At 43.9% G+C, this 25,587-nt stretch overlaps 1 protein-coding gene across 1 annotated transcript; it reads right to left on the bottom strand.

The window, feature by feature from the left end:
• Window positions 1-4,906: 4,906 nt before the first annotated feature.
• LOC109914645 (POU domain, class 5, transcription factor 3-like) lies at window positions 4,907-25,316 on the bottom strand. The gene is made up of 5 exons (XM_020514251.2): window positions 24,468-25,316; window positions 23,871-23,982; window positions 15,419-15,549; window positions 12,732-12,896; window positions 4,907-9,855 (listed from the first exon to the last, which is right to left on the bottom strand). The coding sequence occupies exons 1-5, from the start codon at window positions 25,116-25,118 to the stop codon at window positions 9,610-9,612; spliced, it is 1,305 nt and encodes a 434-aa protein (XP_020369840.2). The 5' UTR covers window positions 25,119-25,316; the 3' UTR covers window positions 4,907-9,609.
• Window positions 25,317-25,587: the final 271 nt, after the last annotated feature.

Raw genomic sequence — 25,587 nt, 5'->3', positions numbered from 1 at the left:
TACCAGGTGGGAAAACACAACAGTGCTTCATCGGAGGCTGCACTGATGATGTTATCCAGCAGGGTAATGAAACGTCTGCGAACTAACGAACCAGCTTGGCTACCGAAACAACTGCAGTATTTTTCTGTTCTATTATTTGCTCCCTTATGGGGAATTTGTAAGTATTGTTATTTTCCACTCAGTTGTTATGTGTACTTTTTTTATGATTAAATGTAAGTAGAAATAATACATTATTGCTGATGAATCAATACTTATTGATTATGCTAACTAATTGGAATGTTTTGGCCGTTTTTATGCTTAAAATTGATACAAGAACTTATGTGACAACAAAATACATCACTGTTGGTTCAAGATTCGCATATGGGCTTGTTAATTGAAACACTTGTAGTCAGGTTCAAGTCTTTTACTGTTTGGACTTTGCATAGGGCCAGCTTCAAAGGAGCAGAGTTGGTTGCATAATATGAATGACTGAGCTGTGTGCAATTGTCTGACAAAACCACAGTTGTTAAGTATATCGTAATGAAGCCTGAGTTACATCATCCTGCAGTCTAGCCTTTTCCCCTCGCCATCTACCACACCATGTCATGTTATCTGCAAACTTACTGATCATGCATCCCAAATTTTTGTCTAGATCATTAATACAACAAGAGACACAGCACTGAATCTTGTGTTATGCCTCTGGAGACAGGCTTCCAGTCACAAAAGCATCCTTCAACCTTTGCATCCTGTCCCTAAACCAATTTTGGGTCCAATTTGCCAAATTGCCCTAGGTCTCACAGGCTCTTAGCTTCTTAACTGGTCTGCAACACAAGTCCTTATCTAAAGCCCTATGTAGACTACATCAACTTTATTACCTTCATCTACACATTGACTCCAATTTTGCTCCAGCTCCTTGTAGCCACACTCATTCAAGGACAGTCTCTCTTCCCCAACACAGTGTGGAGCTGGAGGAACACAGCAGGTCAGGCAGCATCAGAGGAGCAGGAAAGTTGACTTTTCGGGTCGGGAGCTCTCCAAACAGTGAAGGTCAGCCTAACACCACTGTGGAAGCCCCTCCACTGTCAAGCCCCAGTGGTTTAAGATGAAGGCTCAATGACAGATTCTTCTGGGGAAGCTACTGACAGGAGCTAACCACTCTACTGAGGCCTGTGTGTAATCTAAATATAACACAAATGAGATGCATGGTTTCTATTTACTTAAGGATTGCAGCCAACGACTGAATTATTTATAACTAAACTAATGTATACAGCACAGACTACTCTCCAAACACAGCCTGTGTCTCAGGTGCTACAATACAGTCAGCCAATGGCCCAAATTCATGTGATAGACAGCACCTTCCAAATTCATAACCATTATCACCTAGAAGGACAGGGCAGCAGATACATAGGAACACCATGCCTTAGTCACCATCCTGACTTGGAAATATATCATCGTTCCTTCAGTGTCGCTGGATCAAAATCCTGAAATTCCATCCCTAATGGCATTGTGGGTCCGCCTACAGCTCATGTACTGCTGTGGTTCAAGAAGGTAGCTCACCCTCACCTTCTCAAGAGCAACTAAAGATGGGCAATAACCCATCCAGCAAAGGGGTTTGCTTTATTCTAAAGTTAGTTTGTGGATTCCATCAAAATTTAATTTATGGTGTGTCTGGTTGTGATTCCAATCTGTCCACTCTTCCTACACCAACATGCTACATCTTCCCCAGGAGCATCTAATGTCTTGTTTTCACTCTGTCTTTCACCAAATTCACTGAGGTTATATTGCCCCCTATCGGTCTAGTTACTGGGAACATCTGAAGCTGGTTGCATTGTTCCTTTCTGATTTGAGTCTGTCAGTGAATCCTTTTGCTTGCTTTCCTTCCTAGCCTATTTACTCTGCTTGGAAATCCTTTCGGAAAACTGTGTAGCGGTTCTGTAATTCTCTGCGTTTTTTCAAAGAACAAATTTTCCATCCAGTTATTGTCATTCTTTTTCCTTCCGTGAATCTTTATCTCTGCCATTAATCATGAATCTGGAAGCTTGTCAAAGGCTTTCTGTGAATCCTTGATGCACCTTGGCAAACATTGCTCACTGTAAAATTTACCAACACAAATGTATCCAAGGCTGGTTTGTAATCAGATCAGCCATGGAAAGTAAAGCAGAATTGATGGGCTGAGTGGCGTGCCTCATGATTATGGGCTGTTAAGATCACACCAACAAAGGAGGTCTTCCAGCTTTCTCAGGCAGTTGTGCTCATTCTGTCCCTTCAACATGTCAAAATTTTGGGGACTGGTGGTGGTGGCGGTCAATGAGGGCGAGGAATTGACAAATCACTTTGTTCAAACTGCTGGATGCTCTCCTTAGGTTTCCCCAGTTCAAAGTCTTTTCAACAGCGAGTGGAATGTCACTCAGTTTAAGATGATCTGAAGATGAATAGCCTTGATGCAGCACCAAGCTCCTAAGGATAGCTGCTCCCACACAGTTACCATCCGTGAGATAGAACGGAAGAGTCTAAAGAGAAACAGCAAACAGGAGCAGGCCGAGGTAGTGTTTGATCAGACGATCGCTGGGCTGTGCTCAGGTAGACTGTCTCTGGATCACCACAGACAGCTGCCAGTGTGGTTTCTTTCACAATCGAATTGGGAAGATACATCAATTCACAGTTGGATACAACCCTGTTGTCAGGAAATAATGTTTCCCACAGGGCTGATTGACAGCTGTCAGCACCCCAACTCCCTGATCCAATGGCACTGAGCACAGTTACAGTCTCCGCTCTAAACCAAGGGGAATTGTTATAGGACCATCACAGCGTCCAGTGAAATAATTACTGGGTTACACCAGGAAAGTGACACAGTGAATGGAAATACACTTTGTGCAGTATAGGAAGCCATTCAGCCCACAATGTCTGTGCCTGTCAAAGGCCTGACTACACTCATCCCATTGAGCAGTTCCTGGCACATTAGCACTGCAGGCTTTGACAACACAAGTGAACATCCAAATCCTGCTTAAATGTAATAAGAGTTTCTGATTCAATCTCCTTTTCAGGCAGTGGGTCCCAGACTCCCATCATTCTCTGAACAAAATAATTCCTTCTCAATGCCCCTCTTACATCTGTATTTCCTGATGATTGACTTCTCCAATAGTGGGGAAAAAAAATCTTCCTATTCACCCCATCAATGCCCCTCAATCTAATAGAGGGGCATTGATGGGGTTCTATCAGGTGCCATCTCAAACTTCGCTGCTCCACAGAAAACACCACCACCTTCTCCAATCTTTCCTCATAGCTTGGACCGTCCAGTCCAAGCAACATCCTGCTTAGTGTCCTCTGCACCGTTTAGTATAATCACATCCTTACTATAATGTGGTGATCAGAATTGCACACTGTACTCCAGTTTACACCCAGGCAGTATTACTGCTCTTTATGCTTGCATTCAGTGCTTTAGCTAATAAAGGCAAGGGCCCCAAATGCCTTTGTAAAAACCCTACCTACTGGCCCTGCTACCTCAGGCATCTGTGGATATGCACACCAAGTTCCCCTGAGCTTCAGCACTTTCCAGGGTCCTACAATTCACAGTGCAATCGCTCATCTTGGTGGCCCTTTCAAAGACAGTGCCTCACATTCCCAGATTGAGTTTTATTTGCCATTGCTGTGCCCTCCTGACAAGCCCATTAATATCCATTTTCAATTTATGGCTATTGGCCTCATTTACCAGCCAACAGGGAGTCCCCAACACTCAGGGGCCTCGCACTCCCTCAGATCCCTTACTGTCACTTTCAGTCAAATGGTGCCTTTGTGAGGCACCTCATCTGGAATTCAGCTCCATGTCCACACTTGAAACCCAGCTACCATTTATTTGGCCCATTGCAGTGGTGCTCCTGTTATTATTTGGAGGATTTATTCATTCTGGGGTTCATAGGGATTGCTGGCTGGCTGGCCAGTTTTATATAGCCAGTCCCCATTTCACCCCCACCCCTGAAGTGGTAGCAGAACCCTTGTAGGCCTGCTGTGTTCCCCCAGCTCCACGCTTATCTCAGACTCCAGTGTCGGCAGTTCTTACCGTCTCCAAGATGCTTAAAGAGCTGGTGCAGACATAATGGGATAAGCGACTGACTGCTGTATGTACACAATGCTGTGATTCTGTAACGGCAGCACAGAACCTGTTTATCTGTGATTGCTGGGGTTAGCTTCAATGTGAGGGTTTTGTACAGTTGCCCAGCAAGAGTGAAGGAACAGTAATATTTCCAAATCAGGAAGGCAAGTGGTTGCTGCAAAATATCAGCTGCCCTTGCATGGGTTCGATAAGTGCTGTCTAAGGAGTCTTGGTGAATTTCTGCAGTGCACCTTGTAGATAGTACACACTGCTGCTACTGAGGGTCAGTGGTGGAGAGAGAATGCAATGTTAGTCAAGTGGGCTACTTTGCCCTGGATGGTGTCAAGCTTCCCGAGTTTTGTTGGAGCTGCACCCATCCAGTCAAGTGGGGAGTATTCCATCACACTCCCAATTTGTGCCTTGTAGATGGCGGACAGGTTTTGGGGAGTTGAGGTTATGGGCCAAGTGCTAGAAAGTGGGATGTGTGGGGATAGGTTGGCAGTCCAAAGTACCAACCCACCACCATCTCAGAGCAAAATGGGGATGGGCAGAAATTGTACTGACATAATACATTCTCAGAAAGGAACAGGGGATGAACTGGGGTAACAGTGTGGAGCTGGAGGAATACAGCAGACCAGGCAGCAGAGGAATAGGAAAGCTGACGTTTCGGGCCAGGACCCTTCCCGAAACGTCAACTTTCCTGTTTCTCCAGCTCCACACTTATCTCCGACTCCAGCATCTGCAGTTCTTACGAGCTCTGGGTGATGGCACCGACTTTCCCAGTTCAGTTTAAGTTGTAGATCAAACCCAGTGAGCAAGAGAGGCTACTTAAAATTCTCATTAGATTAAAATTTTATTAACAGTTTCAGCAGACACCAGCAGTAAAATGTAATGAAGTGAACATCAGTTTACATCAACTATTGCACAAAAAGTAAATACAATATTTTTAATTTCCCACAAGTTAAACAAGACTGCCCTGTCAAATATTCAATAAACTATCCAAACTTGAACATTGCTATGTATGTATTTAGCCAGTAGAGGGCAAACAAACACAACCCATCAATTCTCAATTCTGCTGGTTTTACAGCTGATCCCAACATTGAGGAGCAACAGCCAGCTAATTCTCAGTACCACAGATCATTTAAAGATTCAAAGTCTCTACACTAGAGCACTAGAATAGGTAAGGAAACTGCAAGTCAACATGATTGGAAAAAACAATGGTTTGATTTGGCGGGGGGTGGGGTGGGGAGGGAGAGGGGGGAAAAAAAAAATCAGGTAACAGCTGGATCGAGCAATTCAGAGCTGAAGAGGATCAGATCAAAGAGCCAGCTCAAAATACACAGGATAAGCCACTTCTTTCACATTTTTAATCAATTCCTCTCCTCCCCTCCCCAGGCCCATAATGGTGGATAGGTAAAGTTGCCCTAATCCTACTGGGCTATAGGCATCTTGCTCTAATGAGGGCAGAGCTCCAATGGTGGTTTAATCTAAGGGTTACCACCCCCTTGGGCAAGGAGAGAGAATGGAGAAGGTTGGACCTTCACTATAACCTCAGCCAGTATGGGAAATGAACAACTGCTGTTGAGATCACCATCACAAACCAGCTGTCTAGCCAATGGAGCTAACTGACCTCACAGTCGCCAAGTAGGTATTCATGGATAACGACAAGATTTTCAGGTGTTTGAAGAGAATGCACAAAATTGGCCCTAATCTTGTGACCAAGGCTGACAGTTATTCAGGAGACTTAATCCCCTTTTAAGTAAAGCAAGGGATAACAGGTATCCTGGTGGGCAGGCTTTGGGGAGACTGGAGGTCATGGGCCAAGTGCTAGAGATCCCAGAGATCTGCTCTCTGATCACTAACTGTATTCGACTCAAAACAAGCTGCATCTCCATGCTATCACATTAAAGGTTTAGAGAAAAGTGGAAAATTATGATAATTCAGACAGAGGAGAATTGAACTCCATCCATCACAGTTAAATATGGAGATAAATCAATTTTGGTTGCTAAAAAGACCAAGAACATCCTTCCACATTTTGATGAGATCTTTTCCAGATATTAAAGATATCAAGGATATTGGGATAGGGCAGGAAGACAGCTTTGTGGTAGATGGACAACAACTTGAATGGCAAAGCAGGCTGTATAACCTCCTCAAAGTTTCCTATGTTACCATGGCTTGCAGCTGGGAAAGAGCAGAGGGCTTGATCATCCATGTGGCCAAGTACCAAACCTTTATCCCACACTGGCTGGAATACAACATTGCTGCAGTCATTAATCACCCCAGTCCAAACATCTAGAACCACAAGTTCAGCTTTCAGCACCAAACCATAAAGATACATTTGGTCTTTTTGGCATCATGGAAAGTACAGTATATATTCACCAGAATTAGACCAGAGCTCAAACAGATTGTATAAGAGTTTATATTGATGGGATTTGGCAGTTTGTTTTTAAAAAAAGAATTCGATAGAATAGATAGAGAAACTACTTCCTCTTTTGCAGAATGCAGGAGATGGACAGAACCTTGTTTAAAAAAGTTATACGTTCAGGAATGAAATCTGGAAGCACTGTTTGGACAAGGAGGGAGTGAAGACCTGGAACTGCATCCCTATAGACTGTGGATACTGGGGCAATTGGATTTGAAAGAAAGAGAGGGGACATCTATCCATAGATGTGGAAAGGGCAGTTAAATGGTTTGAGGGACTTGTTCTATAGATGGCAACTCAGGCCAGAAGATGCACAGGATGATTCTCCTCCTATTCCCAATCTCCTACCAGGGTGCAGTATTGTGGCACTGGTCTAGCACTAACCTTTACAGGGTGGACATTACTTCTGAGAGCTTTCATCAGGTCAGGCTATTTAACTGCAGGAGGCACTACAATGGTTTCCAATAATTGCTCGTGCATCTGCATCTTGGATCAATGAGTTAGGGAAGAGGCAACGGTCAATGTCCAAATGTCACCACAGCAAAGATACAGAGAGGTGCACTGATGCTGTACAGATCCACAAGATGATCCTGTTCACATTCAGTGACTGACACAGGAAACTCTCACTTAAGAGTCTTCCTTCAAACCACACTGATTAATTTATTCAACAAAACCAAGAGGTTGAGGAGCAAAGGCAAAACCTCAATGTGGCCAGGAGCAGCCTCAAAGGGACAGATTCAACCCAAAGTGCTAAAGGTGCTCACTGTACAAGTTAGCTGCCATTGGCTAATTGGGTCAAAAGTGGCTCAGGGATGGGAGGAACATGGCTGCTTATTGAAGATTACCTTACAGGGAGTCACACACTTTGAAAGGCAACCCTGTAGAACTATAGCTCAGTGAACTCTTGCAATAGATTCTGAAATGATCTTAGTTCGAATCAAAACAGACTTCTCACGTATTTATGCGCCTACTGAAAAAGGGTGTTGCTGAACTGGAATTCAAGTCCACCACAGAGTTAATGAATATGCAATCCCTTCAATCCTCTGCTCTCTCAGGGAGGTCGGTGGGTCAGACTGGTTTAAAAAAAAAATTACACAAAGTTACTTTGCCTTAAAAATAAAATGGACAGCAACTACGTAAACCAACTGGAGACTGCAGCACACATTAACCTGAAGGTCCACAGCACTGTACAACCAGCCAGAGGTGTTCACTCAATGCTACCCAATATTGATTGGGGTGGGGGATAAAAAAGTGTACATGCACAATGTTAATGAGAAATGTTATACCATTAAATCAATGGTCAAAGTTCAACTCCATCACATTTCCAGTTTCAAAACTAATGCAAAAAAAATTGGACCATCCACCTGCCACACCCACTGGGGGAGGGGGAGTTAATACATCTGGTGAACCTTCAGCAATTTCTATTTTTTGCTTTTTCAGATCTCCAGCATCCAGAGTTCTTCATTTTCTCCTAATAGAAGTGGTTTGTTTTGTTACATGCTGCTAAACAGTTACCACTTCCTTTGCTTTTCTCAAGGCCACTCACAACCTCTTCATTGTTGACGATTCCTTCAGAAGGCAGTAATTAAGCTCATCTCCCGTCGAGGCTCCTCAGTTGGGCACACAAGGTTTGACACACTGTTTTTCACCTACTTTGCCCCAGCACCCAGCTCATTCTCTCCCACCACCCACTTAACTCCAGTCAGATACTTTCAACCACAGCCCTAAGCAGATCAGGGCCCAGTCACCACACTGACTGCAATCATAGTAAATCTGTTCAGAATCAGAGATGATTAATCACTCCATTGTCTATTATCAGCCTTGCTTTATTCATCTCATCAGTCCAACTTGGATTCTTCCTCACCTGCCTCCACCCACTGCCGAGTCTACCTCAGATGTCACCTATAACACCTTGAAGAAATGAGGAAATATTGTTGCTCTTTCCATACTGCCCTTTGGCAATATCTTCAGGCAAAGACCTGGTTCTTCAACTTCTGTGCTGACGCCACTCTGCTCTGCCAATCCTCAATCCTACAAAGCATTAAATCCATATCTGCCACTGATCAGTTAGACTGCTAGTCCATCAAGTCCTCCAAGAGATCACATCAAGACAAAAATCGCTCTTTTAATGCCCAAAAACCCCCTAATCTATCGACTCAGGTTGAATAAGTAGGGCAGCCTGTGTCCTATGAGTAAACCTTCACATCTGACAGAACAACTTGCACTTCTACATTACCTTTTTTTTGGGGTTGTGCACCTCTAGGTCCATCTCTGGGCTTCTCTTTTCATCCTTCTCAATGGCTCAGAGCTTTACTGAGCCCAGTTAGTTTACAGAGACACATCCTTGGGCCTTGCACTAGCTACCAGGCTGCCTTTAATGGAACAACCCCATCTGGAGAACTCTATCAACCCAACTGGTAACTTTCTGGAAAAAAACCTCAAAAAGCAGCATGTTAAAACCAATCTCTTAACACTGGCATGGTTATCAGATTCCCAGTTACGGGACAGATATTTGAACCAAAATGAAAACCAAAACAAACATTGCACACTTGAGGCAAACAGATTTTAGCACGGATAGTTTCACAAATTAAAGAGGTTCTTCAGCAAGCCTCTGGGAATAACTGAAGCTCATTTCAGACAAATTCATGTACCTCTGATTCACTGGGACACAGCTTTGCATTCTGGGGCCCTATGTGAAAGGAACTTTCAACAGCAAGTGATTCAACAGCACTGGGTAGTTTAAAAGGATGTTATAAATCATTTAAAATATTCAGTCATCTTCCATAAAAAGTGTGTTAGACTTACTTTAAGAGAAAGAGGGGGAAAATATATTGTAAAACATTGTGTACATTAAAAGCTACAAAGTATTTCAATAAGTTAGAGAATTCCCATTAAGTATTTCTCATAAAATGAGCCGAGTGCCCAATCCCATTTGGAATTGAAGTTGAGCAAAGGGAGAATTGGAGAGAAAGGGCAGGAGACAGGGTTAAGATTTAGCACCAAACGTATCCCTCACCTAGTTCCTACATTCGGGATAGTTTAGAGACATTCAGCCAGGTTCTACCAACACTTATCACTAGAATCACAAGTCCGCGCACTTGGAGTCAAAGATGACCCTCTAACTGGGGTGATTGCCCATGGAGACAGCGGGGTGCAGAGCTTGAGGGAAGGGAGACATGTACATGGGAGGTGGCACCATAGGTGCACTGTATCCTTGGGTTACTGTGGGCTCAGGTAACATCAGAGCACCAGGAGACATATGGAGTGGACTCCCCTCAGGAATCTGTACATCGTTTTCTTCCATACACGGCAGAGTCATCCTCTTCCCTTTCTGTCGCCTATTGCAGAACCAAACTCTGATCACCTACAGAATAGAAAAACAAAAGATCAGTCTTAAAAAGGATTAGTGAGCCAAATGCATTTTATTTTAATATAGTCACCATTGCTGAGACTTGCTTTAGATTCTAGCTTGGTTAACTGAACTTAAACAACAGCTGTGGTCAGATTTGCACACTTGGTCTCAAAGCATTCGCCTGGCCTCTGGACTCCCAGTCCGTTGACGTTACCACTTCACCACCATCTCCAGGAGCACAAGTGTAAGCCATTCAGCACCTTGAACTTGCTCCACCATTTGTGAGGCAATGATTAACCGTGGCCAAATCTCATTCCCGTCTGCTCCTCTCAAGTCCCTGGTTTATCAAAACTGTCTGGTCTGACATTGACTTTATTCAAACACCCAGCCTACCTTGCTTTCTGGGGAAGAGAGATCACGCATGAACAACCCTTAGAACAAAAAATGTCATATTAGATCAGTCTTAAATGGGAGATGCCCAATTCAAGTGTATTAAAATAAAATGCATTTGGCTCACTAATCCTAGTTCCAGATGTTTCCCCACAACAGCAACTATCCTCTCCACATCCACCCAGTCATCATGACACCCCATTCCGCTTCTTGTACACCATTCCCCTTGCAATGAACACCAACATCCTATTTGCCATCATAGATCACTTGCTGCACCAAAAACTAATGGCATTATGCATGCACCACAGCACACAGATCTCTTATACCTCTAGTCTTTACTCTCTTCAACACAAATAACAGTGCTTTTCTATTCTTCCTACCAAACTGAACAAGCTCACAATTTCACACATCACATATCATCTACCAAATTCTTGTCCACCTCACAACCCAGCCCTGTCTGTTAACAGACAGAAGTCCTCTCCAGGATTGGGAAGAAGATAAATTGTAAAGCCAATCAATTTAGCAAACATACACAGCCTCCTTCATCCAAGCCATTGACAGTGATTGTAAGTAGTGGAGCCCCCAGCATTGATCCTTGTGGTACTCCACCAGTAATATCTTGCCAACCTGAAAATGACCCATTTATCCTTACTAAATAAAAACCAAAAGAACTGCAAATGCTGTAAATCAAACAAAAACACAGATTGCTGGAAAATCTCAGCAGGTTTGGCAGCATCTGGGAAGAGAAATCAGAATTAATATTTCAGGTCCAGTGATTGTTCTGAGGAAGGGTCACCAGACCCAAAACATTAACTCTGATTTCTCTCCATTTATCCTGACTCTTGCTTTGTTAACCAGCCAAACCTCTATCCGGGCTACCACTTGTGCACATTGCATAGAAACCTTTAATATGGTCCTTATCAAGTACACGTAGTTCTCCTATAACGTGATAGTTGTGTCCTTGGTGACTTTCTATAGTGCAAGGCCACACATATTGCTGTGGAGAAGTCACTATAGCAGAAAGTCTGCGTTATCCAAACAGCATCCACTATTCAATTGCATTACAGCCAATTCGCATTAACAAAACACATAGTAGAGCTACCTGTGCTTTTTGGAAATTTAAGTACACCACATCGTACCTTCTTGTTACTTCCTCAAAGGGAGGCCTATTATATTGAACACTTTCCCTTTTAGTCAATGTTGACGCTATCTGATTGCTTCAACATATTTTAAGTGTTCTACTATGGCCTCCTGAATGCGGATTGCCAGCACTTTCCTCCATGTCTGGTGTTAAGCTAACGGATCGGTCTTTTCTAGTTTTTTTTTGTCTGCCCATTTTCTTGACTTAAGGAATTACACTTGTCCATTTCTAATCTGCTGAGAACTTTTGGTTAGCCAAGTATTCAGGAACTTCATCTTTGTACTTCTGATTCCAGGCACCTGCAGTAGTTGGCTTTTATACAAGTTAAAATTTGATTGAATTAAACCAATCAAGAAAGTTCGCTTAGATTTAGGAAGTGGCTGTAGAAGCATAATACTGAAGGGCAAAACATAGAAAGAGTGCATCTGTCAAAGAGTACAGGCACAAGGAGCTAAAGACAGACTCTGCTTATACTCAAAGCTTCTTGCTTTCTTAAAGCAAGTCCACCTGAACCTAACCTGCCTACATTTCCTACTTTCAGATTGATTATATACAAAGACAATACAACGACAGTCACTTTGTGTTCAGACACTCCAAAGGGGACAAGGACACATGACTATCTCTACCTCCCAGAATGAGTTGTCACTACCCAAATCCATTCTCCTCATTGCCACAGCTCCACTTTCAAAAAGCATTCAAATCTAGTTTCTGCCCCTTCCGTAACACAAACAGCTATAGAACTTTCCTCAAGTGGATAAGATAGCACTTGCCTGGTTCCATTTGCATTGATCAAGTCACAACTAAAGAATTACTATATCGGTTCCTCTGCCCACTTCTACGCCATTTTCTCTATTTCTCCCATGAATCTATAACCAAGTGCTGACCCTCAATGACATCTAAAAACCCAGAGTGATGCAATAACAAAGGTGTTATATAGCACCTTTCACAACCATGGGATACCCCAAGACGTTTTACAGCCAATAAAGTACTTCTGAAGTAATGTGACCTGGGCAGCGCCGCGATTTTAGCATTTGCATCTTTTTCAAATTCACTTCACATTGCTAAAACTTCTCCCAACCCTGCAACACTCTGATCAAGGCTGCTTCAGTTGTGGCCTCTGGCATACAAGATTCCCATAAACTCAGCATCTCAGCAGAGTTGACAGAGGCAAAGGTCTGGAATTTCCTACCGAAACCAATACAGTTGTTGTCAAGACAACCTAACAAGTTGCTGCATTTTGCCAGAGCTGGTCAGCTCCTCCAATATCTGTTGTCCATAGTTTGACAATGTCCCTGAAAGTGTGTACGCACATAATGCAATAAGGCTGATCGTGAAATAGGCAGAGTCACTCATTCACCTCTTTGTCTAAGCAGAGATCTTCAGCAATCTGGGAGATCTCCTCACTTGTGGGCTTAGGACACTTCATGAAGTAGGTCTCCAAGTTCCTCTTCACGCCGTTCTCAATGCTGGTTCTCCTCTTCCGTTTCCTGGACTGATCCAGAACCTGCTCTACGTTACAGATCTGGGGAGAAGGAGCATGAAAGAACAATCATTACATTTGGGACTTTTGAATGCAAAGAACAAACAGCATGGACAGACACAATCGCTGGCTGGGCCAGCATTTATTGTCCATCATGAGTTGCCCTGGAGGAGGTGGCAGTGAACTGTCTTCAACAGCTGCAGCCCACATGCTGTAGGTTGACCCACAGTGCCCTTACTGAGGCATATTGACCCACTGACACTGAAGGAACAGCGATATATTTCCAAAGTCAGGGTGGAGAGGGGCTTGGAGGGGAATTTGCAGATAGTGGGTGTTCCTAGGTATATGCTGCCATGTCCTTCAGATGGAAGTGGTCATGGGTTTGGAATTTTTGCAGTGCATCTTATAGCTAGTACACACCGATATCCGAGTGGATGTAGTATAAAAATCAAGTGGGCTACTCTGTCCCGGATGCTATCGAGCTTGAGTGTTGTTGGAACTGCACCCATCCATTCACATGGGGGATATTCTATCGCACTCCTGGCTTGTGCCTTGTAGATGGTGGACAAGCTTTGGAGAATCAGGTGGGGAATTACTCACCGCAGTGTTCCCAGCCTCTGACCTGCTCTTGTAGCACATCTTTATGTGGTACATCCAGTTGCGTTTCTGGTCAATGGTAATCCACAGGACGTCGTTAGTGGGGATTCAGTGATGGTAACACCATTGATTTGGGGTGGTGGTTAGATTGTCTCTTATTGGTGATGGTCATAGCCTGGCATTTATATGGCACAAATGTCACTTGCCACTTGTCAGCCCAAGCCTGGATATTGTCCAGATCTTGTTGCATGTGAAGATGGACTGCTTCATTATGGGAAGTTGCAAATGGTACTGAACATCCCCACTTCTGGAGGAAAGGTCATTGATGAAGCAGCTGGAGATGATTGGGCTTAGGACACTACCCTGAGGAACTCCTGCAGAGATGTCCTGGAGCTGAGATGATTGACCTCCAACAACCACGACCATCTTCCTATGTGTCAGGTGTGACTCCAACCACCAGAGCGTTTGCCCCCTGATACCCATCGATTCCAGTTTTGGCTAGGGCTCCTTGATGCCACACTCGATCGAATGCAGCCTTGATATCAGGGGTTGTCACTTTCACTTCACCTCTGGAATTCAGCTCTTTGGTCTGGTGTTTGAATTAAAGCTCTATTGAGGTCAGGAGCTGAGCAGCCCTGGCAGAATCCAAACTGGGCATCACTGAGCAGGTCCTGCTTGATAGCACTGTTGATGACACCTTCCATCACTTTACTGATGGGACAGTAATTGGCTAGGTTGGATTTGTTCTGCTTTTTCTGTACATTACATACATGGGCAATTTTCCACACTGTCAGGTAGATACCGGTGTTGTAACTGTACTGGAACATCTTGGCTAGGGGAGTGGTAAGTTCTGGAGCACAAGTCTTCAGTACTATTGCCAGGATGTTGTCAGGGCCTGTAGCCTTTGCAGTATCCAGTGTCCCCAACCATTTCTTGATATCACGTGGAGTGAATCGAATTGGCTGAAGGCTGGCACTTGTAACGGTGGGGAGCAGTGGAGGAGGCCGAGATGGATCTTCCACTCAGCACTTCTGGCTGAAGATTGCTGCGAATATTTCAGCCTTATCTTTTGCACTGATGTGCTGGGCTCTTCCATCATTGAGGATGGGGATATTTGTGGAGCCTCCTCCTCCAGTGAATTGTTTAATTGTCCACCACTATTCACAACTGCAGAGTTTAGATCTGATCCATTGGTTGCGGAATCAGTTAGCTCTGACTATCACTTACTGCTTATGCTGTTTGGTGTGCAAGAAGTTCTGTTTGGTGGCTTCACCAGGTTGACACATCATCAGCTATGCCTAGTGTTGCTCCTGGCATGCCCTCCTGCACTCTCTATTGAGCCAGGGTTGATCCCCTGGCTTGATGGTAATGGTTGAGTGGGGGATTTGCTGGGCCATGAGGTTACAGATTGTGCTGGAGTACAATCCTGCTGCCGATGGCCACAGCGCCTCATGGATGCTCAGTCGAGTTGCTAGATCCATTCAAAACCTATCCCATTTAGCAGTGATAGCATATGATAAATCTGTTGCCATTTTTAAAATTTAAAAACCTGCAAGATTGAGTCCAACATTTTGCCAAATACATCAGCTGAGAATGTCAAACCATTGCTTCATGGGAGGGAGGATTAGATACAGACGAAGCTTAATGAACCACACAGGCCAGGGAGAACCAGAGTTTAAACACTGGTTATGAGTGTGTTTGCTGATTTTTACTGTACACGTACACGTACACGTACACTTCAATCACAGATGGAAGACTTTATTAAACAGGAATACACACTATCCCTGTGCCCAACTAGCTCTTCAGGAAAATAAAATCAAAATGCGTGTTTCTTTAGCAGTCTGTAAAGAGTCTGATGGGTCTTCAAAAGTTTCTGGGAAAACTATTTGTAAAGACTCAGTGCTCCACCCAGTCTGGAAGGTACATTAGCTATGAAAGTGTGTATTAAACTCCGAGTGTACACCCACCTCGTGCAGGCTGCCATTATTCTCCGCGTCATTCAGCCACCGCTGAAGAATTGGCTTCAATTTGCACATGTTTTTGAAACTCAATTGGAGAGCTTCAAACCTGCAGATAGTGGTCTGACTGAACATCTTCCCTAAAACAGAAAGGGAACAGTTATCACGAGGAGTATTGAGAAGGTAAGTGAGCAAATTTTTAATCAAAAGGAAAAAAACAAAAAGATGCAGAGACAGTCGCTCCTACACAATGATATCAGATGATCTGATTTAGGAGAGTAGCTGTTCTTCTGCTGGACGCTGCCTGAGCAACAAGAGTTAGCGGCCCTTTTATTCATAACTCAATCTAATTTTATTGTGAAGTACATGCTAACCTGTAGGTTTAAACAGAAATGATTCCTATTGGGCCATACCAGATCACATGCACACCTAATCAGGCACTTGACAATAAGTCCAATACAGCAATCTCAGCTCGCAACACAAGGCCTGAATGGGAGTTGAGCTGTTATAACTGGCCTCCATACACTCTGGTTCAGACCAACAAGGGACAGAAGGGAAAAAATAATGGTCTCCCTGCCAGCTGTTATCCCATCCATCATGAGAAGGGAGGTGGATAAACATAGAAGATAGGAGCATGAGGCGGCCATTCGGCCCTTCAAGCCTGCTCCACCATTTTTCATGATCATGGCTGATCGTCCAACTCAAATAGCCTAACCCTGCTTTCCTTCCATAACCTTTGATCCCATTCACTCCAAGTGCTATAACTAGTACCTTCTTGAATACATTCAATGTTTTGGCATCAACTACTTCCTGTGGTAATGAATTCCACAGGCTCACCACTCTTTGGGTGAAGAAAACATCTCATCTCCATCCTAAATTGTCCACCCCAAATCCTCATACTGTGACCCCTGGTTCTGGACACACCCACGATCGGGAACATCCTCCCTGCATCTACCTTGTCCAGTCCTGTTAGAATTTTATGAGATCCCCCCAAACTCATTCGTCTGAGCTCTAGCAAAAACAATCCCAACCTAATCAATCTCTCCTCGTACATCAGACCAACCAGCCCCAGAATCAGCCTGCACTCTCGAGAACAAAAGCATCCTTCTTCTGAAAAAGGAGACCAAAACTGCACACAATATTCCAGATGTGGTCTCACCAAGTCCCTGTATAACTGCAATAGCACATCCTTACTCCTGTACTCCAAACCTCTCGCAATGAAGGCCAACATACCATTTGCCTTCTTTACCACCTGCTGTACCTGCATGCTTACCTTCAGTGACTGGGGCACAAGGACACCCAGGTCCCACTGCACACTCCCCTCTCCCAATTTACAGCCATTCAGGTAGTAATCTGCCTTCTTGCTTTTGTTTCTGAAGTGAATAACCTTATTTATTTAAATTAAACTGCATCTGCCATTGATTTGCCCACTCACCCAACCTGTCAAGATCATGCTGAAGGATCTCTGCATCCTCGTCACGGTTCACCCTCCCACACAACTTGGTATCATCTGCAAACTTGGAGATGTTATGTTTTGTTCTTTCATCCAAATCATTAACATATATTGTAAATAACTGGGGTCCCAGCACTGCACCCTGTGGCACCCCACTAGTTACTGCCTGCCAATTTGAAAAGGACTCATTAATACCTACTCTTTGTTTGCTCTCTGCTAACTAGTTTCCTATCCATCTCAGTACACTTCCCCCAGTCCCATGCGCTTTAATCTTGTGCATTAATCTCTTATGTGGAACTTTGTCAAACACTTCCTGAAAGTCCAAATATACCACATTGACTGGCTCCCCCTTGTCAACTCTATTAGTTACTACAATGTCAAGTGAAGATCCACAAACCACCTTATCGCAGCTCCCGCCTGAAAACACAGAACAAGTGCAAGAATGGGGAGTAGGCCATATGGATGCAAGCCTGAACTGTCTTTCAGCAAGATTACAGTTAATTTTAAATCGCAGTCTGACCGTCCCACCCAATTTCCAAGATCGTTGAACTCTTTGCACAGAGTCCAAAAATCTAATCAATCTCAGGATAGTGAAACAAAAACAAATTGCTGGAAAAGCTCAGGACTGGCAGCATCTGTGGACAGAACTCAGAAGTGACCTAGCTGTGTGGAGTGGGGAGTTGGTGCAAGGAGAGATCACCAGATGACATGATGTTTGTGACTGTAGTGGACACAATGGCTTGAAGTTTTTTGGTGGGGTCATGGTCCAGGAGGAGGTATCCAAGATCTGACAGCATACTGAACACTTGCAACCACCTCTGGAGCGGAGTGGAGGAAGGTCTCATCTCAGTCCAAACGCTGGCCAATCCCTTATCCCCGAGTCCTTGCACACTAGTTTGTTATTTTCCAGTCAGTGAAACAGCCTCTCAGAATCTCCCTTGTCAAGCCCCCTCAATGCTCCAACAAGATCAACCATCTCTCTGAATTCTGGAGTGTACAAGGCCACTCAACTCCACCTCTCCTCCCAGGAGGACCTTACCCAATGAACCTTCGATAAGCTCCCTCCAAGGAGATACATCAGAACAGGTGTACAGTACTGCAGATGTGGTCTCACCGAAACCCTGCACACGAACAGCAAGGCTTCCTTACTACTGTACTCCTGCCAATGCCTAAAGACAACATGCATATTGGCCTCATATACAAGGGCATCCAAACAGGCAACTAAATTTTATATAGTCAGGTACTTACAGCATGGAAACTGACCCTTCAGTCCAACTAGTCTGTGCTGATCAGATATCCTAAATTAATCTAGTTCCATTTGCCAGCATTTGGCCCATATCCCTCTAAATTCTTTCCATTTATTTACCCATTCAATACCCTTTAAATGTTATTGTATGAGCCTCCACCACTTCCGCTGGCAGCTCATTCCATACAAGTACTACCTTCTGTGAGGAAAGGTTGCTCCTTAAGTCCCTCTTAAGTCTTTCCCTCTCACCTTAAACCTATGCCCTCTAGTTTTGGACTCCCCTACGCTGGGGAGAGAAAAAGAGACCTTGGCTATTCATCCTATCCATGCCCCTCATGATTTTATAAACCTCTACAAAGGTCACTTTCAACCTCCAGCACTAGAGGGAAAATAATTCCAGCCTATTCAGCCTCTCCCTACAGCTGAAACCCTCCAACCCTGGCAACATCCTTGTACATCTTTTCCAAACTCTTTCAAGTAGAGTTTTCACTTCTTCCAACTAAAAAGGAATAATTTCCCCACATTATCCTTCCCCTGCCCAATTTTAACCTATCAATTTCCAGCCAACATTCCCACTTGGCTTTCTGTCTACAAAGTGTGGATATGTTACTGGCCCATCTGAAGTTACAAATATAGGTTGTAACCAAAACTCTTAACATTGTATACTGCAAGGATGGAACTACTGACTCTTGTCTTATGGGTGACAGACAAGTTTTGGGGATTGCTGTAGGATTCCTCCGATGTATTCTTGTAGCTACACAGTCCACACAAAGACTAAAAGAATTCACTAGTTATGGCACTGCCAGTCAGGAGCTCATTTATTTCTTGCCTGTCCAAGAAGACAGTTCCCATCAGGATGTCTATAAACACTGCTTTCCATTCTTATTTATTTCCAAATTCCAATACTCCTGTTCTTGCATCATCTTTCATCAGGGCTACACAACCAGATCCTGCCTTTCATTTTGTACATAATTTGAGACATTTAAGTACCCCCAAATATTCAGTTCTAACCTCGGCTGTCACATGATCATGTACATTGAAATTTCAAATCTTTGTCCATATATCCATTTTCATGTTAGTCAATTATCAATCCAGAGAATGCTGTCTTTGGGGTTGCTTAATAATTTAGAGCCTAGCTCTCAAACTCGCTCAGTGGAACATCATTCCTATGACCAATATGATTGATTCCCGTGCATGATAATCCTCCCCTGTCACATTCAAAATCTTCTACCAGTTTGAGAAATCAAAGACAGGAACCTATATTGGGAAGATGGTGTACTATCAGGTTGTAGAAATAGCCTCCTCCAAGCAGTGGGGCTGCTGTGGATGTAATTATGGTGTGAAATGTTTACTTAGTGTTTCATTATAAAAGCGATCAGAACAAGCGACTTTAAATTAGCAACTGAATTGTCTGCATCTCTGGTCTAATCATCTGTGTCCTGTTTCACTCAAGGACTATAGTTGGCCTTTACTTCAATAAATTACAACATTTTCCAGAACTGCCAATTTAAAAAAAAAAGGACGCAATTCACTTAAAATATTCCCATAACAGCTGGCAAGGGGTGGTTCTAGCAACCATAAGGCAAAGGGGCAGAAATATACCTTTCAGCCCATCTAGTCTGATCTATCATTCAATGAGATAATGTCTGATCTGATAATCCTCAACTCCACTTTTCTGCCTTTACTGTATAACCCTCTAATCCCTTCCTGATTATCAACCAGCCTTGAATACATGTATCTGTAAATGCCATGCACAGTAAGAGGATGGACAATGTTTGCCAAGGTGCATCAAGGATTTACAGAAAGCCTTTGACAAGCTTCCAGACTCGTGACCAACAGCAGAGATAAAGATTCACAGAAGGAAAAAGAATGACAATAACTGGATAGAAAATTAGTTCTTAAATGCAGGCAATTACAGGAACACTATGCAGTTTTCTGAAAGGATTTCCAAGCAGAGTAATTAGGCTGGGAAGTACAGCAAGTAAAATGATTTGCTGAGAGCCTTAAATCAGAAAAGGGCTGTCTACAGAATGGAGAAAAACCAAAAGAACTGCGGATACTGTAAGTCAGGAACAAAAACAGAAATTGCTGGAAAAGCTCAGCAGGTCTGGCAGCGCCAACCGAGTTCTGAGGAAGGGTCACCGCACCTGAAGCGTTAACTGATTTTTTTCTTCAGATTCTGCCAGACCAGCTGAGCTTTTCCAGCAACTTCTGGTTTTGTACAAAAGGGACAACGCGGTCAGCTTCAGATCTACCCGGTAACTAGACCAATAGGGGGCAATGTAACCTTCTTGGTGAATTTGGTGAAAACAAGACTTTAGATGCTCCTGGGGAAGATGTAGAACGCTGGTGTCCAACTGCAGGAAAGGGTAGATAGATTGGAATCACAACCAGACACACCACAACTTTTGATGGAATCCACAAACTAACTTTAGCAAAAACAAACCCCTTTGCTAGATGGGTTAGAAATGACTCATTTCTCCTTCACTTTTACACATCACTCTCCCCATAAGTTACAATCTCAGCAGGTCTCAATAGGTTCTTACAGCCAGGAAAGGAGTTTGGAACCCACATGGATCAGCAGGTAGGGAGCTGACAGTAGGACAGCACTTGCTGCAAGTCAGGATTCAAGGGACAGCATTTTGAACAAACAGTGTTAAGAGGGCAGAAGGCGATAGGTCAGCCTAAAAGTTAAATAGATGGGTGTTAACAGAAACACAAATGGAAAGTTCTGGAAACACTCAGCATCTGTGGGGAAAGAAAGAAAGAAAAGTCAACATCGAGTCAAATGGGACTTCTGAAAAATGTCAGTTTTAAACATTAACACACTATCCACAGATGCTACTTGACCTGCTCAGTGTCTCCTTTGTTTTTGGTTCAAGTTTCCAGCATCTGTAGTATTTTGCTCGTACAACACGATAACAGCATAGTCACACATTCACTATATTCCAGATTGTATTTCAAGTCAAGGAATGAAATGGTTGCATAGAAATTAAATATTTCCCAATTAGTATCATTATATACTTCAGACAGTGATCTGGGTGCTGCAGTATCAGGCAATCTAACCCTGATTTGCAGTAGGAATGCCATCGATCTCAAACAAATGGTATCACTTCAAATCGAAGACTGCATCCATATAAACTGCAATTTGACTCAGTTAATCATGAAGAATTGTACATGCAAGCTCCACTCAAGCATACTGCCTACGCTTACATTAACACAGAAAAATGGTCAACTGGGTCAGTAAGCTAAGGCCTCACTGGGCCAAGGTTCCAGTAAAGACTCCATGGGACTGCATGTTCAAAAGAGAAATTGGCCAGCTCCCTGGTGTCAAGAACCACTACCAAAAACATCTCATTGCTAGGAAGGCAAGCTGCAGGAATAGAACTGCAATCACAGCAGAGACTAAAACATATTTAACAGTCATATACTGATACAGGGAGCCATTTGGTCCATTGTGTCTGTGCTAGCTCTTGAGAGCTAGTCAATTGGTGTTTCCACTGCCTTTTCTCTACACCCTCACACATTGCTCTCCATCCTGCACAGCTGTTAACCTGCTCAATGCCTTCAAGTGTTTCTCAAATTCCTACAAGTTATCCAAGTTGTTTTTCATCTGCTCCTCAGGCAGTGTATTCCAGAGCACAAACTCCCCACGCAAACAAGTTATCATCTCAACTTGGAAATATCACCGTTCCTTCACTGTCGCCGGGTCAAAATCCTGGAATTACATCCCTAACAGCATTGTGGGTCAACCTGCAGCAGTTTGGAGATGGCAGCTCAATACCACCTTCTCAAGGGGCAACTAGGGACAGGCAATAAATGCTGGCCTAGCCAGTGACATCCATGCCCCACGAGTGAGTAATGGATAATCTCCTGATGCTCTTGTTAATTACATTGACTCCATGCCCTTCAGTAAAAAACTTATTTATGCTCAAGCCCTTCGTGATTTGGAAAGCCTTTATTAAATCTCAAATATTCCTGCTGCAAGAATAACCCTAGTTTCCAGTCTTTGAATGAAGTGTGAGGAATGTAATAACAGGCTCCACCAACAGCTAAATCTTGAGCCATGAAATGGCAGGTCGTGGGTTCAGTTCCAATTGGAACAGAGGAGGGAAAATCATTTGTACAAATTAGAGGTGAAAACAGAAATTACTGGTCTAGTAGCATCTGTGGAGTGAAAGCAGAATTAAGTTTTTAGGCTCTGAAGTTCTGAGGGGTCACTGAACCTGAAATGCTATCTCCATTGATGCTGCCTGACTTGCCTTTTCCCAGCAATTTTGGTTTTTGTGTCTGATTTCCAGCACCACAGTTCTTAGGTTTTTGGTTTGGTGTCCAGTGAGCCCTTCCTGATTTAGATGTCAGGCAAGGGAAGCTCAGCAGGTAGGCAGCTTCATTAGGTTACCTTGAGCACACAAAATCTAAAGTCACTCTCTCTCTGGGTTCCCAGTGATGGTCAAGTAAGGAAGCAACAACATGGACACCTGTGGAACTAGCTGTCCAAGTCAATGCCTTCAGGACTGTAAGGAAGATGGACAAGTGAAAGGAGAGAGAGATCGTGCAGAGCAGCACATTGGCACTACTACATTTGAAAGTACGCAGTTTGTACAATGTCCACATCACTATTACCTCTGAATTTCATGATCCATTGCTTTCCAAATGTACAGTATCTGCAATGATATCAGACCATCACTGATGGATCATTTCATCAAGCAAATTCCACTGGGAATGCTAAAGGTTCCATCAACAAAAATGTTTCAAAAACTCCAGGCTCTAGATAATTCAAGCTTTTCTGTCTGGCACCTCACATCACTGTGGAAGCTGGTAAGACGGTATTACCACAGAGCTGTTAACAAAGATTGTTTCATTCGGCTTCCGACTAGTGCAATGGAATTCAGCTTTTCACACGTTACCCTGACAATTGTAATTCTGCACAACATGAGTGTTCAAATTTCAACATTTTGAGTTCACATGTTTCTTTCTGGCCTCCACACCTCTTCCCCCATGACTTTCGCCAACTGCAACCTCGTTGATGCATCAATATTTGACCTCAATTCAAAAGAATTGTCAGACTGCACAATCCCACTCCTGAAAACCGCTGGCCCTGACCAGTCACCACCCCAAGGTAAAACTGGCAGGTTAGAAAGAATTCCCTCAGTGTGGAAACAGGCCATTTAGCCAAACAAGCCCACACCACCCCTCCGAGGAGCATCCCACCTAGATCCATTCCCCTACCCTATCTCAGTAACCACACATTTCCCAATGGCTAATGCACCAAACTTGCACATCCCTGAATACCATGTGCAATTTGGCATGGTCAATCCACCTAGCCTGCACATCTTTGGTCCGTGGGAGGAAACCGGAGCAAATCCACACAGACAGTCGCCTGAGGCTGGAATCAAACCCAGGTCCCTAGCACTGTGAGGCAGCAGTGCTAACCACTGAGCCACCGTGCTGCCTTTTTTTTTAAGAAAAGAAAAAGATACTCCATTGAATTCTGCTGTATTACATGACCCACATCTCATTTTTTATATCACAAGCTCTCATCCAAATATTATACCTTACTATTATAGATAGAATCCCCACATGTTTATAGAGATGTGACATTTTAACACACCAGATCTGGTGCCAAGTCAGAGTACTCATCCCGGAAAACTGTGGCAATGCACTGTTTATTCTTTATGAAGTTAATGTATTAGTGGCTTTTAAAGCCAACTATCCCAATGAACATACACCACTCCTTCAAAACACAAAGGGACACTCACCATAGAGATTCCCCAAAGCTAATCCAACATCAGCTTGTGTGAAGCCAAGCGTAATTCTCTTGTGCTTTAGTTCTTTAGCAAACTGTTCCATTTTCTCCTTGGTGGGGTACTCCTTTAAGACACAAGAAGGGGATAAAATTGGAGGTCTGCTCACACAGCAAGAATTTAGATTATTGAAATAACATATCTCACAGTGAATATAGTTAACAGCTTATATACCCCACTGTGATCTTGGAGTTACTGACCAACACAATTCTCTAGTCAGACTCTTCAAAAATATCCCGATATTCCTCAGGGGTCAGAAAACCACATATGAAAAAGGATTAAAGACTTTAATAAGTTAGAAAGTTCAAAGAAACAGAGGAGGGAAGAATGCAAGTAGGGAGGTAAACCAGCTTATCACATGTAGCAAGCACAAGCCAGGAGAAGGCCTGGGGAGTTTAAGATACTACTTTTTAAAAGGAGGTACAGGGAGGGAAAAGGTGGAATATTCTGTTGTAACCTACGCAACAACAAAAACAAAAGTAAAGTAGAAACATCAATCCTCAGAACTGTAAACTAGGGGTGGTTTTGAACATAAGAGAGAGAGAGATTTACCTCCTCGCTGTCGCTGGATTGACCTTCCTCGCTGGCGGTGCCGGTGGAGCCAGTATTGGACTGGAGAGGTTGACTGCTGTCGCTGTGCTGGGAAGGGCTAGGATACAGCTGGGGGGGTGAAGGGAAGGGCCCATAGCTCTGACTGGGAAGCGGCCCTGAGGACGAAGAGGAGCCGGGGCTCGAATTGCTACTGGATGCGGCCAGGGCCGGCTGCCAAAACGGGCTGCTCCATCGGGGAGGGTAGGAAGGACCCGGGCCACTGGGCGAACTGTACCTCACCTCCTGGGGGTAACCTCTGCTCTCCTTCTCGGTTTTAATCTCCGGCCGGTTGATGTATCCTCCAGCTACTGCCACTTGGCTATTGTGACCAGCTCCATGGGTTGGTACTGGCTCAGCACCAGGGAAGGGATACCAGTAACCGGAGGGGGAGACCGCTGCACAGTCCCCTAGAGGAGACTCAGAATGGCCATATTCCCCTTTCAGAGGTGGGAAAGGAAAGAGATACTGGGCCGAGAGGCCATTGTAACCAGGTTTGTAAAACTGGGCACCCACATCCTGAACAACCCCATTCCCAAAAGGTACCAGAGCTGCTCTCTCTGGAGACTGGATTGATTTGGCCCCATTAGCACCTTGACCAGGGCTAATTGACATTCCGCAAGCAATCACTCTCTGAGAAGCACACACTACCTACCACCTAGCTACAAAGGCCCATCGTTGAAGAGGTCAAACCAACCTCAAACTTGCAACTCATTGAGCCAGAGGACGGGAAGGGTGGGTTCCACTTGACTGGGCAGTCTGATTGGATCAATATGTTAATTGTAACCCTTCTTATTGGCGCTGGGTTTGGAGTGGGGGAAGGTGTAAATGAACTTGATGCTTCTCCTAGTCTTGCCCATTGATTGACAGTTGCTGCAAGGGAGGTAGAAGGTAGCCTGGCTTTTATTTGAGCGGCTGTTAACTTCCAAAAGTGTAAACATAAGTGGGGAGGTTCAATGTACATGTGAAAGGTGAATGGATACTAACAGATTCCCGTTCCCCCATGAGCGTGAGAGACAGTCCATTAAGAGGAACATTAGAAACTTAATCTGAGGAATTTAACAAGGGCAGAAAAGGATCCTCA

This window comes from Rhincodon typus, chromosome 28 (assembly GCF_021869965.1).
Source record: "Rhincodon typus isolate 14 chromosome 28, sRhiTyp1.1, whole genome shotgun sequence".
Lineage (NCBI taxonomy): Eukaryota > Metazoa > Chordata > Chondrichthyes > Orectolobiformes > Rhincodontidae > Rhincodon > Rhincodon typus.
The sequence above is the reverse complement of the archived record's forward strand: the minus strand, read 5'-3'. Positions and strand labels throughout refer to the sequence as shown.

Bases quoted from the DNA above. Each gene is read 5' to 3' on its own strand.
- LOC109914645 (XM_020514251.2), bottom strand. From the start codon at position 25,118: ATGTCAATTAGCCCTGGTCAAGGTGCTAATGGGGCCAAATCAATCCAG. The intron at 23,983-24,467 runs GTAAATCTCTCT...TGTGTCTTAAAG, and splicing joins AATCCAGCGACAGCGAGGAG to GAGTACCCCACCAAGGAGAA. The intron at 12,897-15,418 runs GTGGGTGTACAC...CCTTCTCCCCAG, and splicing joins ATAATGGCAGCCTGCACGAG to ATCTGTAACGTAGAGCAGGT.